Source organism: Clarias gariepinus, chromosome 5 (assembly GCF_024256425.1).
Source record: "Clarias gariepinus isolate MV-2021 ecotype Netherlands chromosome 5, CGAR_prim_01v2, whole genome shotgun sequence".
Taxonomy (NCBI): Eukaryota; Metazoa; Chordata; class Actinopteri; order Siluriformes; family Clariidae; genus Clarias; species Clarias gariepinus.
The window spans coordinates 28,289,714-28,311,030 of record NC_071104.1 but is presented as its reverse complement, the minus strand read 5'-3'; the positions used below and the strand labels follow the sequence as shown (position 1 = coordinate 28,311,030).

The 21,317-nt window shown below is 38.8% G+C and overlaps 1 protein-coding gene across 5 annotated transcripts in view; it reads left to right on the top strand.

Annotated features, from left to right (window-relative positions):
* Nucleotides 1-21,317, top strand: part of pard3bb (par-3 family cell polarity regulator beta b) — a 307,077-nt gene that overhangs the window by 61,073 nt on the left and 224,687 nt on the right. For all 5 annotated transcript variants that reach the window (XM_053496440.1, XM_053496439.1, XM_053496437.1 and 2 more), the window contains one exon: nt 8,288-8,492. In XM_053496440.1, coding sequence (XP_053352415.1) covers nt 8,288-8,492 — 205 coding nt within the window. The remainder of the gene's footprint in view (nt 1-8,287; nt 8,493-21,317) is intronic.

Here is a 21,317-nt window from a genome sequence, read left to right as displayed (position 1 = left end):
TGCTGCCTTTACTACTGAATTTTATAATTGTTTGGGCTCCTGGTTTGGGAATAGCAGGACCGTACAGGACCGACGAGCTCTGCAGTGGGTGGTGAGATCAGCTGAGCTCATCATCTGCACTGAGCTCCCTGACCTGCACCCAATCTATAGCAAGCAGTGCTGGATCAAGGCCAGGAAGATAGTGAAGGACCCCAGCCACCCTAACATTGGACTGTAACTGTGTTGCGATCAAGAAAATGCTTCTGCTCCCTGAAGGCCAATAGAGGGAGACTGAGGAGGAGCTTCTTTGCACATGAATACAGACGGCACCCTGGAATAATCTTAATTCCACATATACTGTACAAGTTAAAATCCCCTTTTTACACAACTGCCTCAACTGTTAATTAGGCTTTTTACACTGCTCTCTTCCAGTTGAATGCTTTTTTCCCCTACATGAATAGTCATGGCATAACTTATATTCTTATGGCATTTACGACATGAGGTCATAAAATTTTTTTTATTTTATGCAAAGAAATATATATATCTTCGAGATCGAGTCTGTTTATAAACTTATATTTCTCCTTCGTTTAAAAAAAGTTTCACATGATGCGGCTAGAGGGTAAAAACCAAAATGGCGCTCTCGGTTGAAAAAATTTAAATGCGCTTTTATCATGACCAGTGTTGGGGATGTTACTTTTTAAAGTAACTAATTACATAAAAAAAATTACTTTAAAAAGTAATCAGTTACATTACAGCATTACTTTCTGATAAAAGTAACTAGAGTACTTTTCCACTGCAGAAAATGAAAACTCCTTAGTGATTCCTCATGCATGTTGTTTTAGTCAAGACCTTTATAATTATTTTACCGTCATCACTCAGCGAAGTTAATTACTAATACCCCTATCTCACCTACGCGGTGGCTGTAAGTACGGTTCATCATGATTCACCGCGAGTTTTAGCGCTGTGATTAGGTTTCCATCTTTCCGCGCGTCTGTCCTCGCATAGTCAAACTGTAAAGGTGAGATAGTGGTGTAACAGAGGGGGTGGGGGTTGTAGGACGACTTTTACACACTGCTGTCTGGCTCACAGATTACATAAATTGTGTAAATAACGGATTACATTTTTAAAAATATAAATAAATAACGGAGTACTTAAATGGTGAAACTAACGCATTTAATTACTCGTTACATCAAAAAAGTAATCCGAGTACTCTAATGCGTTAATTTTTACACATTAACGCATTACACCCAACGCTGGTCGTGACAACGCCCCGATCAATTCAGCTTACGAAACAGTGAAACTTGTGCGCAACTTGGGGTAAAAAATTCTGCCTCATACCCCCCTGATCTCGCACCCAGTGACTACTTCCTTTTCCATCACTTGAAGAAACCACTTCGTGGCAGGCCTGTGACGATCATGAAGTGATTACCGGGGGTGAAACCTATCCTCAGACCTAAGAAGGCTTTTTTAAAGACAGTCTCCACCAGCTTATCTATTGTTTGGAGAAGTGTGTCGCTTTAGGTGAAAGGATATGTAGAGGAGAGACTAGACGTTCGTTTTCATTACATTAATATATGTATTATTTTTTCCCTTGTACAGTACATTGCTCATTACTACATATCTCTACATATTTCTACCTTATGTTTACTTCATTTGACTGACTTCTGTAGATTTCATTCTTTTTATTCTCATTTGCATTTGCACATTATTTTATATTTAGAATTACTTTAATTTGAACCTTAATTGGATTTTACGATTGATTTGATTTAACTACCTTACACATGTTTTTTACTTTTCTGCTCAATGGCAATCGCGTAAAACCATGTATGGTTGTGTATGTGGCATAAATGTTTTATGTGAAAGCTACAGTATTTAAAAAAATAAAATGCCCACATTAAAAGAAAGTAGTAGAATGACTAACCGTGACTTACCATCTAGAGACTGCGTAGCCATAGCTTATTGCAGGAGGTAGTGAAAAGGAGCAGGAGCTTCTAAACGTTCGTGGCAGGTAAGCAGTTAAAGTTAATGTACCTACAGACGCCAGTGAGCCGCACCACGTGTGAAATGATGTAAATACAAGCATGTTTTTATCCTAATGAGAATCATGGCACAGTGGTTGTGGCGCGCTTTCCATGCTGCGTCACTCCTGGTGTAAAGTGGTGTAAAGCTCGTGGCTCAGTGCGTGCAGCTGTTATACCATTCTGTTCTCATCACTTACCTGTCATACCCATTCCAGTGGGCATTTTTTATCCTTCTAAGTGTGTGTGTGGTCTCTTCACTGTTTGGAGCTCTCCGGTGCTTGGTGCTTTGTTACCTGTGTGCCGTGTGATCTGTGCGTGTCTCTGTAAGCTCAGCAGCCATTACAGCCTCTTTGGAGCTGCTTCAATTGTTCCACTGAGACTTCTCAGCTTGTTTATTAGTGGAATTCGTCACTGGTGATTTCCTCTGTGGCTTAATGAGTTTATAAACGATTGAGTACACTGAAGAAGGTCTCTTAATTCGGTTATTTGTTCGCTTTCATTTTTTCCCCTCTCTCTCTAACTCGGACGTTGCCTCTCGAGCTCAATGGCCCGTATCCAGAATTACTTGAGACAGCATCTGAGCAACTATGTAGATAATACTGGGTAGATGAGTGATGTGAGAGAAAAAACATATATATAAATACTTTTTCAGCTACTAGGATTTTTTTAAGTTTGTCATTTGGTAAGCTTTTAATGTACGGTTTCCAAAAGGAAACTTCGTGCTAAGCGGATAAAGGGTTTCTCTTTCTCTTGGTTTCTCTGTGGTTGGCTGTTGATCCCATCCATCAGTTGGGCTCTTTATTTAAAGCTAAGCAGTTCTTGTCCATGTTCAGTAGTGAAAAAAAAATCCATGTATTTTATCCCTTTCTGTTATAGCAGGAATCAAATTTAAAGTTCTTAACATTCCTTGCCTTTAAGGTCTCTGCACAAGCTTGTCTGCATTCACACCAGCCCAGGTCTTGTAATGCTGAGTCTGAGCAGCTCCATGACTCGATTCCTTCTGCAGAGGATCTCATCACACTCCGCTTTATTTTTCTCTCACTTTCTTTGCTGTTGTTTGCTGATTGTTCTGTTACCGCGGTAACATTTTGTATAAACCTTTTATAGGTTTATAAAACTTTGAGTTTTTACAGATTCCCCAAATTCTCTGAATCATTGCTCATGTGCAGCTGCTTGTACATTACTTTGTGTATGTTTGAAAAGACCAAAGACCTGAAAGTTTTTTTTTTTTTAACCTTAGATTTAGCCGACATGGTCTGTTTTAGTATTTCATTATGGTTATGTAGTAAAGCTGGGGGAAAGATTGATTTCTCTGTAATTCTACAGGCGGTGTGCTCTAAACTATTCACACATTGGCAGGTAGCACAGTGTCCAGCGTGCTGCAAGCAAATTTAATTAAATTTGTTCCGGAGGCGTTTTTTTTTTAAATGATAATTTTATAAATATAATAATAATTTTCCCATAAAAAATTATGTAAATGCAGATACAGTGGAACCTTGGATTGCAAGTAACACGGTTTGCGAGTGTTCCGCAAACCGTGACTTTTCAGATGCACTTATACATCTAGTCTGCTGACATTAACTTAACTTTAAGCTAATGTTTAAAGATGTGTAATAAAAAGTGAGTCAGATTATTCCCTTCATGTTGCTTAAGCCTGTTTCATATTGTGTGATTTCAGCAGTCAAACTTTATCATCTGATTCCAGTAAAATCCTTGCCAAGTTCTAAACCCAACTCTGTGATGGCTTGTTCTTTGTGTCGGATTGACCCAAGATTAAAGGAAATCACTAGGTTCTGCTTATGTCATCAATAAGTGTCATCTTCCCTTTAAGTTTTTCAGCCATACGCTCGGTTTTATTTCAGATTTGTAAAGTATAGCCGCCTTTGGCACTGAGCTGAATGACGTGTGTAGGTCTGTGTTTTATTTCTTTGTTGGCTGGAGCATCAACATTGTGACTACAGTGCGTCATTTTTACTTATACCATGCAGTGGTGCATGTGGTCTATTAAAGTGCTATTCGATTGCTGTCAGTGGCAAGAACTGGGTTCTTTTAACAGATTCCAGTCACTTTAATGCTTCTCCTGTCTCACATAGCTGATGTGACTTTGCGCAGGCAACTTGGCACAGTAGGCAATAGCGGCTTAAAGGTATAGAAGAAGGATGAGGTGGAAAAAGCGCTCGGTTTGACTCCCTCTCCCCGTCTCTTTGCTCCCTTTTTGTCTGTTGTCTTCCTTGCCTAATGGAGGCAGTCGTGTTATTGCGCTTGACAGGTTCTGATTCCGTTGTCAGATGTAATTTAGCCATCGACACACCTGCAAGTGCGTGCTCATGTCTGTGTGGGTTGCGTGCGACTCGGCCCTTCTGCAGCAGTCTATATAACGAGATCTCTCCATCTTGGCCTCCCTGCAGTTTTTACCTTGTCATCCGTGCTAATTAACACCTCTACAGCCTGCAGAAATAACAGTCATTAAGCACTGCTGCAGGGCCGTGCCACTTCAGTGCCTGCTGAATTGGATATCGATAAGCTTGCATTCTCAGAACTTCTGGAAATCCGAACCATGTCACCTCCCAGGTGAAGAATATAAGGCACGTCTGAGAGGAGCTCAGGTTCTCGTCGCTGATTCAGAAGTCGAATGAGGAGCAGAGGACGCGGTATGACATTGGCACTTATCCTGTCTCGCAGCACCGCTTGATAACCGGCTATTGATCCAATTTTCATGTCCAAGTGCTTCAAGTATCGGATCCCTGGGATGTGTGATGCCACTATGAGGTTTACAAGTCTGTCTGCATAAGCGTGTGTGTCTCTCAGTCCGGTTCAGGCCCAGTAGCCTGACGGTTGGGTTGATGAACAAAAGGCATTGGTGCGTTAATGTACAACTGCAGAGATTTGTTCAGGCTGTGTGTATGGGAGAGAGAGAGTTCATGTACAAGGCTGGTACACTGATGGAATGGCCTTGATTTAAATGATTTGCTCTGTTGAGTTGGTCACTCCTCGAGGCACGCGACCTAAATCACTATTTCTGTAGCCTAATTACAGTCTGAAAAATAACACCGCTCTCCCTGGTTCTCCAGAAGAATGGTGTTTCCCAACTTTCCTAACATTAGGGCAATTTAAATTAAAGTAGTTTTAAAACTGAGGTTGGAGATTCTTCAGTCAGAGCTGTAGCAAAATATTTTGTTTTCTGCAGCTGCTGCATTTCAGCAGTTGTCTTCAAAGCAGCAGTTTTTTAAGGTAAAGGGGGGAGAAGAAGCAAATGGTGCAGACAACTAACATCCACATAATAAAGACAAAGCATAGCCATATGTTAGAGCACTGAAGGCAGGCAGGTTTGTGTGCAGTGCTTTCATTTGGTATTTAATTTTGAAATGGGAAAAAATATGCTGCCATACAAATACGACATCCCAAGCAGATGCTGGCTCTAAAACAATAAATGTAAGTGAAGTTATAAGGTATTAAATGAGTTTGATTGCCCATAGGCTTTTATTTAATCTGTATTTAGTGCTAATACAGATCACAATTCTTTTGCTTTTTAAAATTAACAAGCAAGGGATGGTAAAGGAAAACAATGTGGGTGTTAGAAAGAATAGATTATTTTTCTATGTGCTGCAGTTTAAGCTTAATTAACCAGAATAGGAAAAAATGCAAATGTTGATGCCATTTGTAACAGAAATAGACTGACAGTATACATTAACCATAAACATTACGAGTTGTAGTTCCAGGTCGACTCTCATACTTAACTTTATGAATATTCGATCAACAAATGAGAGAAAAAAATTTATAGTTTGTGCCATTTTGAAACTGAAAACATTTGAAACTGAAAACAAAAATAAATAAAGACAATATACACAGACCCTGAAGCTTGTTTGAATTCCAATTACAAAGCTACTGCTGTCTAAATTCTCTGACGATACCTTTAAACGTTTAATCAGTCAGCTTATAGCTTTTATTCACGTAGTGCAGCGTGAGCAGAAAAAAAACGAAACCCTGCTTATTGTTGGATCAGAATCAGAATGTTGAATCCTGAGGAAAGATGAATGGCACTGTTGAATCAGACAGGCTTGCTGTACTTTTCCATCACTCTCACATTTGGTTTGCTTCTATCCTTCTCCTTCTCTTCCTCCGCCAGTGCTGATTAATGACATTTGTACTGCTTCACTCTCTCTCTCTCTCTCTCTCTCTCTCCTCATGTAGCATGGAGGATGTGCTGCAGTCCTCTCCTACCTCTCTGAATAAATCACTACCATTTCACACAGATCATCCGCTGGCTTATAACACACACCTCTCTCTCTCTTGCTCTCTCTCTGTCGCTCTCTCTCTCTTGCTCTCTCTCTGTCTAGCTTTACATTTAACATGTAAAGTCTAATAAAGGAAAATGATGGGAATCAAAATAAATGGATGAAAGGAACGATGGATGGATGAATGGATGGATGGACCGACAGGGTGGGGGCAGGCTGGAGAAAGACTAGACGTGTTACGACTGCATGTGACACATGAAAAGAAGGTTGTTAAATGAAGATGAAGGAGAGGGGAAGATAATGAATAGATGGTTTGCCAACTGCTTTTGTCATTAGCCTTCTTTCTCCCTCCCTCTTCTCTCCATCTCTTCCTCTCTTTCTCAGCCTCTTCGCCATACTTCATCACTCTTTCTTTCTTTCTAGTTCATGAACTCCCCCTTTGTCACACTTCTCCTACCCTCTACCCTGTTTAGTGATTTATTTAAAATAATTCCATGATGTTGTGTTCATTCTCGGCTTTGCAGACAGGAACACCCCTGGCTTTGCTAGCAAACTCCTCTTTCTCTGTTTTAATGTTTGTACAAACAAACACACACACACACACACGCATTATACACTCATTTACACACATGTTTGCATGGAGGTCAAAATGCAGAGTCAGTTACTCTGTGAATGGCTTGGGATTTTTCTATAAAACACTGTGTGCAGTGTGTGTTCACACATGCAGATCGTCTTCTGATGGACCATAACACACACCGGCCATGCTCGGCTTGCTAAACGTCCTCTATAGCGCGCTGATTCAGAAGGTGCACTTTTATTACACTTTTATTCAAACTTGATTTTCTTGCATGAGGAGACTGATAGTGTTTATAATCCTACGGATGCGATTTTAATTAAATTTTAAAGTCTGTAAATATAGATTGGTATCTGGGTCCAATTGTACATCAGGGAGTTAAATAAATACTTTTGGATTTTAAAACCAACACATTTTATTTAAGAAAATAAACACACATCATATACACATTACTAAGAGGAAGGCATGCTACTTGGAATCTTGTCGTGACAAATTGTCTAACTTAGTGTGAGTTATGAATTAATTCATAGTAGTTATGTTGCCTTATTGCTATGTTTCCTAGATTCGGTTACTGCTGTATAAATAGTAGGGCTGTCAATATTATGACGACTGAAGAAATGCCTTTAGGTGGGCTGAACGGCAAGTTTCGTTATAAAAACATTTTGACGGAAGTTTGGATAAAACCAAATTTGTGTGCTGGAGCTTCAGTACCTTCTAGGGGAGGAACTTTTTTTTTTTTTTTTTTTTACAAGAATCTATTAAATGTAAAATGTGAGAGTAGTGGCTAAGGCTCTAGGTTGTTGATTTTTGGGTCTGAGGATCTGGGTTCAGCCCATACTACCCAGCCTCTACATGCCATGTCCCAATCGAGAAAGTTTAATTTAACATTTGTTAAATGTTTAATGTTTGAGATGATATAAAACTGCACATCTGTTTCTTCTAACCAGTTTGTTTTATTTCTTTATTCCAACATTACATGTTTATAATACAAGTAAATCTGTGTATTTTAAAATTGTGATTAATCTGGATTAATCACAGACTATGACTGTTATTAACTAGATTAAAATGTTTCAATTGATTGACAGTACTAATATATATATATAGCTGTGAATATTACAGTCTAACTCTTATGTGCTTTTGTGTTTGTCTGGCCAGCGAGCTCTTTGTACAGCAGGAGGTGTTTTTATTCTGGCATCTCTAACAAGGACAAAAGGGCAGGAATGTTCTTAAGCAATGATTTTCGAGTGCTAAAACACGCATTAAATATTTTAAATCTGAAAAGCAGATAGTTCATCAGAGCCTCCCTCCATCATTTCTTTTGGAAGTTTATGGACTTATATTTTAACACCCTGTGTATACAGGAGCACATATTAGTTGCAGTTTAAGAAATTACACATAGTTGTGTTTGTATTTTAACTGAAGGTTTTCTCTCCTCTATTTTCTCTCTCTCTCTCTCTCTCTTTCTCCCTCTGTGATAGCTGATCGCAGTGTATGAGGAGCAAGAGGCCCGTCAAAGGGGCGCGACAAGTCCCGGGAACAGCAGCATCGGCGCTATTAACATCAACACAAACGGCGGAGGCGCTCCAGGACAGCCGAGCCCCGAGCCCTACGACGCCGAACTGGTCTGTTTCCAGCCAATCCGGGGAGGCGAGATCGAAGTCAACTCCTCCGCCCTGAAAGCCAGTATGTTGCCTCCAGAAACAAATTCAGATGCATGATGAGACTAGGGAATCATTTTTATGTAATACGAATATAAAAAAAAAATGGGGAAAATATAATCAAATATGAAAGCTGCTTGCTTTTCACTCTCCACGATAGCAGCTCTTAACTTTACAGAAAGAGTAAATTAGATTGTCATTGCTTGAAGGATTTCTCTGATACAGTTTTTTCCCCGATATAAAAAAAATTGTTGAGGTTTAAAATTCCATTGGCAATCTGGCCTGCCGCACGATCCTCGTTTATAAGCGTCAATGTTTAGCAGGCATCTTTGACTGCTTCTTTGTTTAGAAGTTAATGAGCAATGTAATGACAGATTCTCATTGCTTTAAAGTTTGGAGGATAATGAGATTGGTAATAGAAGGAACATGGTGTCGTGTTAAGATGGAAATTCTCTCTCTCTCTCTCTCTCTCTCTCTCTTTCTCTCCCCCTCTTTCTCATTGTGTCCCAGACTCCTCCGGCATAATTGTGTGACTCTGATTTGTTTCGCTGTCATGTTAGGGTAAATGTACTATCTGCATCATCCTGTTGCAGCATATGGGACGTGGTATACTATACTAATCACATCTTTCACGGAGGCGAGGGTTGGAACCAAGTTTTACACGCAGGCGCTGTTATCGAGGAGCAGCGGCAGAGAAAACAGCTTATAATTTAAGTGATCTGATTTGTCTGTCAGGGTTTTTTTTTTTTTTTTTAATAGGCCTGGCTGTGGTAATTTTTTAAGCATGTGTCTCATTTGACCTCAAAGCTCAGCCTTATGCCGCAGCTCTATAAATGTCATAGGCAATGGGAAAAACATGTGCCGGTATCCCCCCAACGTCATATAACGTGATGGAGGCAGGGCATGCTATATATTTGAACCTAAACTTGGTGAAGGTGAAGGAGACGTGAATCTGTGTGACGCTTCACGTTGCCTTGTAAAACCCGTCTTTATGTTTTAAGTTTCACTGTAATAGCAGACAGGGGCTTGTAACCATGTTTAATATGTTGGCCAGTGAATTTTTGCACTGCGAGCCAGACATTCCTGAGCCTGCCCCCACTTTCTACCAGGTCTGCAACAAAGCGGACGTGTCGGCTGACAGAGTAATATTTTTCTTCCTTTTCATTTGCCACGGCTGTAAATATGCAGTTTGTCATGTCTGCAGAGACCATGCATGCGCATACACACTATCCATCTCGCTCTCTTTCTTTCACCTCTTTCTTCTCTTTCTTTCACCTTCTTTCTCTCCTTCTCCCTCTTGTTCATGGGGCATAACGCTGTGACCAGTTGAGGGGGTAATTCTACATCTGACATTCTTGAGACTCATCTTAATTAGAATTGATTAAACAGATATGTTTGGTAAAGATGTATTATTTCTTTTTTTTTAAATTGTAAAGGAGCACACACCGTTTTCAAGGACATACCTATCTGAATCTCAAAGGCATGAGGTTATAAATCAATTCTTTATGCCAGTTTTGTCATCGCCACTATTTATTTATTTATTTATTTATTTATTTTTATATGATTAGACGTTAAATTTGCTTATATAGTATAACCACTTGCTTTTAAACATTAACTGATGTTTAAAAACAAGTGAATAGCACATCAGTACACTGGTACTGATATACTATACACTATAGAACCAAGACTTGTGGACACCTGAACATCACACTAAGATGTGCTTGTGGAAGATCCCATTTCAGATACAGCGCCTCTTAACTGTAATAATAACCTCGACCCTTCTAGAACGGCTTTCTGCTTGATTTTGAAGTATGGCTATGGAGGTCTGTGATCATTCAGCCGTAAAAGCATTAGTGATAGTGAGATCAGGCACTGATGTCAGGTGGAAGGCCTGCGGAGTAGCCAACGTTCTCTTCCTGAAGCATTCAGTGGGGTCTATGCAGGACGCTCTAGTTCTACCAGACCGCTCAATTTCTTCTTCTGTCCGGAGCTCATTTTGTGACGTACAACGATATTTTACATAACTGTTTGCTTTCACAGATGCAGAAACACCTTGGGGAAGGAACACCGATACTGTATGTTTGATGGTCAGGTGTCAACATGCTAGTCATCTTACAGTATACAGTATTTTTATTTAATTTTTCAGAATAAATTTTACTGTTTTATTCTATCAAGTTGTGGGAGATTTCTTAAAGGCAAAAGTAGAAACCTCATATGTTTAATAGTGAAAGGGAAAACATTTCCACATGCAAAATATCAAGTAATAGGGAATAAACTGCTATGAAGCCTTAAGAAAACCACTTATCAGTGAGATTAATCAGGGGAAAAAGACTTGTGCTAGGGAGAATAAAGAATAGACTGTGGAGCATTGGTAAAGGTCATGTGGTTGGTATGATGAGTCCAGATTTACCCTGTCCCAGTGTGGTGGGCACATCAGGGGTAAGAAGAGATAATGTTGTGTTACCCCTAAGTATATGGGCATACTAAGTGACCAGGTTTTTCTTTCAATGGATCAATGGATTTGTTTCAAAATTTTCCAATATGATGGTGCCAGATTGGTTCAGGGAACATGAGACATTTTCACACATGCAATTGGTCAGCACTGGACCCGGACCTTATCCCCATTCCTAATATTTTGGATGTGCTGGAGGATATTACATAGTAGTCTGACTATCCCATCATCAATACAAACTGTAGTACTGTACAGAAAAAGTGACCATAAGTAGCAGACACATCTCACTATCAACTGTTTAAAAGAGATTAGTGCATATTTTGGATGCATTCAGCATACAACAGTTTTGAGATGGTTCCAGTGAAAGAAAAATGTAATGCTACAGTATACAAAGATTTTCTACACCATTGTTGGCTTTGGTGATGCAGAAACACTGGGGAAGGAACAGGTCAGGTCATTTTTATTTTTATTTTTATTTTTTTGAATGACTTACTGTTTGATCCATAATAATCCATAATTTGATTTCCATAATATCTTTTTTTTAATTAATAGATTACAGTGACAAAAGTATTTTTCCAAACCTGTTAAATTTTCGATTCAGGTGTTTCAATCAGGCCTCTTTCTCCCGTGAATGGCAACCTTAATGCTTCGACATACCAAGTCATCTTGGGCAATGCTATGCTTTCAACTTTGTGGTAACAGTTTGGGTAAGACCCTTTTCTATTCCAACATGACTGTGACCCAGTGCAAAAAAGCAAGGACTTTAAAGACATAGTTTGATGAGTTCAGTGTGGATGAACCTGACTGACCCTCACGGAGCCTTGACCTCAACCCGATCGAGCACCCTTGGGATGAACTGGAATGAGCACAGAAACACTCCAAAATCATGTAAACAGTCTTCCAAGAAAAGTTATAGCTGCGAAAGAGTGACCAACTCTATATTGAAATATATGTGGTTGAAAACAACGTCATTGCAGGTTTGGCCAAATACTTTTGACCATATAATGTATCAGAAGGAAGTTTTTTAAAAAGTATTATATAAATATTTAAGGCTCAATATTTAACTTTCTGCCCAACAGAATCGGTCTTGGTGCTTGTTTCCTTAAACTTTAAATCCTTGAAGTCCTAAAATTTTTATATATATTTATTAACTTGTCTTTGCTTTTCTACCCTCAAAAAAATAATTAAAGATGTTGTACATCTTTTTTCCTAAATGTAGGATAAGAAGCTAAAACCATTAGAGCTTGAAATTCTTCAAGTGCCATTCTGACACTCGCATAAAAAAAATCACTGAAAGTGATGTTATCTGTACATATCGTTATCTTCATATCCAGATATCGGAATATCAAGGTACACACACACACACACACACCATTCATCTGATGTCCTGGTATTTCCCTGAGGCTGCCTCTCATTGCTCTGCGATATGGCCTCGCTAAGTGGATTATCACTGTGGTGTGAGTGAATGCTCAGCGTCCAGTCATCCATGAACACAGGAGGAATTTGTGGCTCTGCATTCCCAGCACGGTCCTGTGTCCTCCCTCTTCATTGAGCTCTATGATGACCCGTGAAATCCCTACAATGAAACCAGTGCGCTAATACTATTTTATGCTTTACTGGTTTGTTTTATTACTTCAATTAGTTTGCAAAGCAGGAAGCCACAAAGAGGAAAAATCAATTTCACCTTTTTGAAGAGTCTCCTGTCACAGAGTGTAGAGTGTGTGCTGTGTTGGATGGATGGCAGGTGTTGGCTGTGACTTATATAGAGATATTGATGGGAAAGGTGAGGTTTCAGTTTGGTAAGGATACCTTGGGGGATTTTGAGTTGCATGCTGACCTGCATGCCCTCTGCCAGTGTGTTTTAACACCAGGGCGAGTGTTAATTAGATGTGAAAGAATGCTGGGTTTTATTTGCTTTTGGTCTCTAAATGTGCATTTTTCACTGCAAATGTGGCCTTCATAAGTCTGAACAGGGGTTTTACAAAAAGCAGTCGGGTTGTCTGTGCTGCATCAGCTCGTAGGCATACATGCAACACATCGGATCAGTGAGTTCACAGAACCTGTGGCTCACATCTCTTAAATGAGTTGTGATTGATCGAGACAGCTGAACATTGAGAGCGATGTTTGCTCGAACAAAATGTTTTATGACATAAAACCAATCCTTTAGCTTTTGTAACTTTTACTGTTTTACTTTTTAGCCATGAAAGAGTTATTCTGGATTTAAAATTTATAACTTCGATTTCCTGCTCGTGAAGATTTCAACCCGGAGTTCAGCAAGTGAGCTTGCATGCTCTGACGGGTTAAGATCTGATGATTGACTTGGCCTGCCTAAAACCGTTCCTCCCAATTAGACTACACATTTCTCTTTAAACTGACAATGTTTGGATCATCAGCAGCTTTTTTTTAGCTTTTCCATCACATTGGTAGAAGTTATTGCTGGGTCCAGTACTTTTGTGGCTTGTCTGTTTGTTGCTTGCCTGCCACCGCCACCCCCTATTTTCTATTTTCTCTCTATTTTCTGCTTCCAAATGGCTAATATTCATCTATTTATCTTAAATCCAAAGCCAAAAAAAAAACAACAAAAACCCTAGCCTTGTCAAGGTTCCAATACCATTAAAGGGCCAAGTATAGTCCTTGTACTTTTTTTAACTTATCCAACTCATTTTTGTTATGTAAAAGTTAAGGGTGCGAATCTGTTTCAGAAGGGTCAAATTATTGGCCTGGAACAAGAAAACAACAACGGAGATTGCTGAAACTCCTAAAATTGAGTTAATTTAAACACTAAATCCATTATTGAGCTAGTGGTGAACCATTGTTGTTGCGGAATAAATGTGATCAGAAAAACATCCCAAATTATGTCCTGAACACCACTTAAACTTTTATAAAGCAAACAAATAATAATAAAAAAAAACATACTCACAGCTATGTTTAATAGTGAAACAAAGAGCATTTCCACATGCACAATGTGAAGAGAACTCAAGGGATTGGAATTAAACATCTGTGTAGCCTTAAGGTAAACGCACATCAGTGAGGCTAATTGGAAAAAGGCTTTAACTTACAAGGGAGCAAGAATGGACCATTGGAACAAGGTCTCGTGGTCTGATGAGTCCAGATTAACCCTGTTTTAGAACGATGGGTGCATTAGGTTAAGAAGAGACAACGTTATGTACCCAACAAATGGAGGTCAGTTAATGATCCGAGTATACAGTTTTTTTCATCAATTAATTAATTTTTTCCTGATGGCATGCTCTAAGATATATCAAGATGATATTCCAGTGTTACGATTCAACCGCCTCCGGTTGTGAAAGAGTGGTTTAGGGAGCATGAGCCATCATTTTTATACATGGGGCCAGCATAGGGTCAGTACCCTAATCCCATTAGAAATCTTTGGGATGTTCTGGAGAAGACTTTACACAGCAGTCTGACTCTCCCACCATCAATACAAGATCTTGGTGAGACATTTATGCAATTCTGGACGGAAATAAATGTTGTGAAATTGCACAAGTTCCTCAAAATTATGCCAAAATCCGGTCCAATGAAATATTAGACTGTTGTTTTTTTTGGCTGGACAGTGTGTGTGCATGCTTGTATAGAAAGAGAGAGAGAGAGAGAGAGAGAGAAAAAGAGTATCAAAGTCATAAATTTAAATGTATTTTTTTCCATTTTAGAACAATACTGGATTTTTTCAAAGTTATAAAATAACACATATGGCATTGGGTATTTAAACAACAACTGTCAGTTTTCATTTTAAGACACAAAGGTTATTTGTTCTGGAATAGTATTGCATTAACAGTATTATCAAGCGCACTTGCAAAACCCATCAAGCACCATGTTGACCTTGCTTTCCCAGGAACGCATAGCCCAAAACTTGCTTTCCTTTAGAGTTACCAGCCACAAAAATCACCAATTGACCGCATCTCAGATTAGAGCCGTTATTGAAGGCTTTACAGAGCATAAGTAGCAGATATATATCAATATCAATATCAAAGGAGATTCTATTTTTGGATGCCTTAAGCTTTATTTTACAATGTAGAAAGAAATAATTAGAAAAGACCATGGATTTAAAAGGTGTAAGTGACTTTAAATATGGCTTGGTAATTGGTTCCAGATTGGCTGGACTGAGTGTGTGGATCTACTGGTGTGGTGGATATGTTCTTAGCAAACATTGGGCCCCTTATTATCAATTGAGCATTGTTTAAATGTCTAGGCCTACCAGCAGGATAACTCACCATGTCACAAAGCTAAAATCGTCTGAAACTGTGATTTTAATCTCGGACATTATGGTGAGTTCAGTGATGCTGCGTTTGAACTTCCGCATTGACCATGTTTACACACCTAAATGCATTGAGTCGCTCTTATTGTGATTGGATGATTTAGATACAAGCTTTGTATCAGTGTGTTCATTTCCATATGTTTAAGTATAATTTATTCAGCTAAAAACATGTCCTAAAATTAATAAAATCCCATACATCCTAAAAATATACAGCATTTTAAACTGCAGAATTCAGTGCGCTTGTACAGTGAAATAGACTTGAATGAACATAGATAAAGCATAGATTTGAAATTTTTGGAATGAGTGATTTTAGATAAACTGGCATTATGGATATGACATTTGCACATTATGAATGTGCAAATCAGTTCTCTACAAACTGTATATAAAAACATGCTTGAAGAGTACATTTTACCCTGAAGCATTTGAAATAGTGATTATGAAAAACTAGAATATTATTAAGACACAATTTTTTCTTGCCATTTTGTTCTGCTACTTTTTACTTTGCTCCTTTCCTCTCTTTTTCCTTTGTTTCTTTTTCCTTTGTTTTTCTTCAAATTTTCATAATCTTCACCACCTCTTTGTGTATTTTGATGCTCATCTTTGGAATTTATTTGTTGAAATTACAAGTAAGAGTCTAGTCAATATAAGCAGACATAATATCAGTATGGTTTGGTATGCCTACTTTTTCCCATGGTAAGGTTGACCTTTGCATGGACTTCCCTGTCTGGATTCCCCATGCTTTGCAGGTTTCCTCCAGTTACTCCGGTTTCCTTCCACAGTCCACACACATGTGGTGCTGATTGGTGTTTCTAGATTGTCCATAGTGTATGATTAAGTGCGTGTGTTTGTGCCCTGAAACGGGTCTCCTTTGACCCTACTGAAGTTAAACAGTGTACGTCGTGTATTGTCATGGTGGCTTAGTGGTGTCTACTAAGAGTGCACATCATAGCAAGTTTGAGACCACTTAGAACAATGGCTAACAACACAAACAGAGTAGCCTCACATTTCCAGGGTGGAGGGTTAAATTCCTGCCTCTGTGTGTGTGGAGTATGCGTTTTCTCTTCGTGCTTAATGGGTTTCCTCCAAGTACTCTGGTTTTCTTCTACAGTCCAAAGGTAGGATAGGCTAATAGGTGCAGAGTAGGCTAATGGGTTACCAAATTCCCTGTAGTATACCTGACCAGGGTACTATACTCAGACTATGGGATAGGCCCCAGACCTCCTGGGATCATGTACAGGATAAGCAGTATATAAAGTGAGAAAATAAATTTCTATGTATTTCATCAGGTAAATGCTTAAACTGATTTAATAATTTGAACTTGTAATGTGAACCATACCAGTACATAATATAGGATTATTTAATAAAATGCTTATTTCTATATTATAGCTTGTGATAGCCTTATGGCAAAGACCAAAACTGTGATCGTGATCTATGATCCCGCCGTCACAAGCCTGCAGGGGTGTGTAGGGGCCGTGACTCCGTCCCTCCCTCTCACTATGGGCTGATTGGAGCATATTGATCCGCAGACTGCTGCTTGCTTGCTCCAGGGAGAGGGGGAGTTCCCACTGAGCAAGTAACTAATAAGGCAGTATCAGTCTCAGCGATGTGATTGGGTGAACACACACGCAAAAACAAACATTCAACTGCAAATGCTTCGGTCTGATTTGACTGTGAACACAACCAGTTTGGTCATAATTAGGCAGAGATACTGCTGTATGTTTTAAAATAATAATAATAATAAAACATTAAAGAAATGGGTATCAATTTGAAAACGTACAGATTTTTTTTTTCAGTTTTCAAATAGAAATGGCCAGTGTAGAAAATTGTTTTTGAAAGCCATTATTTGAACTTGTTAACTTCAAGGATTAAGGCAAATCAGTCAGTGGCAGGGAGCTTTGTTCTGCTCTGCTTCTTTCACGCTGTTTGCGTTGTTTTGCCATTGTTCTGAGTGGTCTCAACGTTGCTATGATGTGCACTCTTTGTGTAATGGTTGTACATACAGTGAATCTCAAACATTTTAATATTCTGAAAGGTTTTTTTAATTAATTTAATTTAAGTAAAACTCATTACAGATTCATTACGTCATGAAATATTTCGAAAATTTTTGGTGTTATTTCCATATTACGGCTTCAGTCATGGAAAAGATCCTAAAATATTATATTTAATTTTCTTAATAAATTATTATTCATAAGACTACTGACTTGAAAGTGGTTTAGAAGATGATCAACATCACCCCACAAGGAAAGGAAGTCACAGAAGGTGCTACAGTATATTAAATGATATTCATGGAAAGTTGACAGGATGTGCAAAATGTGATAGGAAAAGGTGCGTCAGCAACAGGGCCGTAGGTTTAAGAAAATTGCCAAGTAAAGACTATTCAATAACTGAGAGCCAGTACACATGGACGTCTTCTGGAAATGAATAACAATTGTTGCATTCCTAAAACCAAGTCACTCCAGAACCTGAGACGACACCAGAAGTGTCCTATCTGGACTAAGGAGGAAACAAACTGTACCATCGCTCATTGGTCCAAAGTCTTTTTCTTACATAAAAGGTCCCAGTGTCTGGAAGAATCAAAGTTGCTAGAAGTTCAGAGTGAAGTTTCCACAGTCACTGATGATTTGGCATGCCATGTCATTTCTTGGTGTTGGTCCACTGTGTTTTATCAAATCCAAAGTCAATGTCGCTGTCTTCCAGGAGATTTTAGAGCACTGCATGCTACTGACAAGCTTTCTGTAGAGGCTGATTTCCCTTTCCAGCAGAACTTAACACCTGCTCAATGTGCCAAAACTAGCACTAACTGGTTTGCTGATCATGATATTACTCCGCTTGATTATCCAGCCAATTCGCCTGAGCTAATTCTCTATGGGGTATTGCCAAGAGGAAGATGAGACACACCTGACCCAACAATGCAGATTAACTGAAGGCTGCTATTTAAGCAATCTGGTCTTCAGCAGTGCCACATTCTAAACACCACCTTGTCTTGCTGCAATTTGTGTTAAAGGACTCAAGGAATTAAGTGCATAAATTAACGATTTACGTATTGTTAATCCTTTTTAATAGATATTAAGAAATGTTTTAATATATTCAGATATTGGATTTTTTATTTTCATAAGCTGTAACCATAATCTTGGAAATTAGGACAAACAAACAAACAAGAAAGGCTTGAAATATTTAATAATAATAATAATTAATAATATAAGTGTTGCCCTTTTAAATAAATTGTGTGTGTGTGTGTGGGGGGGGGACTTTTTCATGATATTTAATTGTTTTAGGTTCATTATATATGATTTCAGTTTAATGTCTAACATTCAGTTTTTAAAAAAATGTCTCCATGTCACTTCCCAGAGCAGCATACTGTATTTCCACTAAATTCTTCACTTGTGTGTTCATTGTGCATGCTTTTCATCTTTTATCATAATAAGCAGGCAACATTCTGGTTTAAGTCATGCTCACTTATGCAACAGAACATATTTCGGTTTTGTGCACAATTAGAGTTTATTTAACTTGATACCTTCATTGCTAAATTGTGTAAATTGGTTAGTTGCAAGGTAACAAACTCATCTTAAACAGTAAAAAAAACAAAACAACATTTAATTCAGCTCCCTGACTTACAAGGTTATGCTACTTTATTTTTGTGTTCCACACCTGGTCAGGATTAGCACTTTATCCATTTTTCATCATAGTTCTGCCAACTAAAACCAGGCCTACGGCCTGACAATACAGCTCCAAAGTGGAACTCGATGCGCACTTGTTCTTGGTTTGCTGAATTGCCTTTCTATTCAGTGGATCTTGTGCATGTGTGCTGGGTTTGAGTCTGTGGGTTTAGGTCTTTCACTTGCTCGATGCTGTCTTTAACCTCAGCGTCTCTATGTTGGTTTAGGCCAGAAGGTAATGTGTCCCTCAGGAGTTGCCGAGGCAGAGAGGCAGTGAATTACCTTTGACACTCTGAACCCGTCTCCTCCAACACACACAGCTCTCTGCTCTCCATCACGACCTTAGAGTTCACTGAGGTTTCACCGTGCAAACATCTCTGCTGTGATCCGTCTGTAACCTGAAAACAGCAGTCAGTCGCGCTGTCAACCAGTAGATGAGACGGAAAGAGAGAGAGAGAGCATAGAAATAAAAAAAACTCATATAAGCTGAGACAATGAGCCAGATGCACAAGCGAGAGAGGGGAAAAAGAGAACGATTTGAAAAAAGTACCGATAGAGATGATCCTTCTGATATAAATAAAATAAACATTTGAACAGGTATAATAGTATTAATCATACATTTACAAACATGTGGTGAGAAATTTTTAATTCTTTTTTTTGTTCTGATGTGTTTTATCCATACTACATACACCTTTCTTCTAAATGTTATTACGAGTTGGGCTTTAGCGGGGTCACATGACCAGATAATGATATATGACAGTATGTGATAATGTCCCTTTAAACATTATAAAGATTTCATTGTTTTATAGTACATGGTAAACTCAATACAATACAAGACAATAATTTAGTTTTCTTTGTGTCTTTATACTGAATCAGAGACACAATTACTTTTTCTCCCCACAGGATATGAAGCAATGTTTACCAAAAGATTTTTTTAGCATGACCGCATGGCTTTATTATTTTGAGATGAAATAGTGCCTGAAAGGAAAAAAGAATACTCATGCTAATGAGTACAAGGTGAAGTAACGGTCTGTTCATAACCCATGACTAACTGTGACACCATAACAACCGTAGCCAGTTGATGGTGAGTAAGAGATGAAGAAGAGGAAAGGAAGTGCGTGCTTTAGCTCAGTAAGCGCTGTCTGTAAAAAAAAAAAGCAGCATGTCTGGAGAGTCTCACCTGAAGCCGAGTAGACATGCTCGGTGTCAGCAGCATGCGAGAGGAAGCCTTCGAGACTGGTTATCTCCCGCACAGCCCGATCTGCCCACTTTCATCACGCCTGACATATTTATGAAAAGCGCCAGGCTGTAACCTTAACCTCCTGTACTGTACGAGCACGTGTCGGTGTGATAAAACACAGATTTACTTAGGTAGTGAGCAGGATCGGACCGCACTGACCTGGCGCAGAGAGGCCTTGCACATCAGGAGCTCACACTTGAGACACAACTCCACATAACCTCTGTCATGTCTACTCAAATAGAAGTGATGTTAGAGAGATGAGGTTTATTGTGTTAACGCATGTGAGTTTGCCTCATCAGCTACACCTTGTGCGTATGTAAAGTCAGAATTCGTATAATATAATGACAATCTCTGACCTTTTTTATTTACTTATTTTTTCATTTTGGTTTTGCTCTCTTCCCTTTCCCCCTTTTACACGCTTATTGTTTCTAAGAAACATCTGATTGAAAGCATCATTGATTTTTCCATTTATGGTTCTGGTTTTAAGTGCATCATGGGTGCTCTTCAAATTCTGGTCAATATTTGACCCTGCAAATATTTTTGACATGTATACATTTTGTATATGGTTAATGAATACTCCCGAGGCCCCATGCCGACCACAATATCATTTCAATGTTTTATGAGGTATGACTTCACAGTCTGTCGCGCTTCTGGCCTTTCATAAGCCACCTTATGGTCTTCATAAGCAGCACTGCGTGAATTTTATTTCTGTTTATTTTTTTTTATTCCAGCTGGTGTTGCATTCATAAGATATTAAATATTTAAGGCTTCTGAAATATATATATATATATAATTTTTTTTTTATCATAGCCTCTAAACATAATAATGTTTGACAATCTATTGTATAAATGAATCTCACATTCTCTCATGCATGCAGTAGACTGAAAGAGAATGAGAGCGAGTTGATAGTCAATAAACCTGGTGGAGTAAGGGGTTGGGGTGGGGGAGAAGTTGAGTAAAAAAGAAAAAAAAATAGATTAAATGAAGTAGAGGTGGGGAGAGAGAGAAAGAGAGAGCGACAGAGAGCGAGCCCAGGGTGAACTAAAAGGCGAGATGGATGAAACGACAGAGAGATACTCTGATGACTAAAGACCCCCAGGGCTGCAGTTTTAGCCCACAGAGCACAACGTTCTCATAGTCGCTCTCCATCTTCTCAATCTCTCAGGCTGGATCCACACTCTTCAGCTTCCTGACATTGCCATCTATTATAAACCCACTCTAATGGTTCC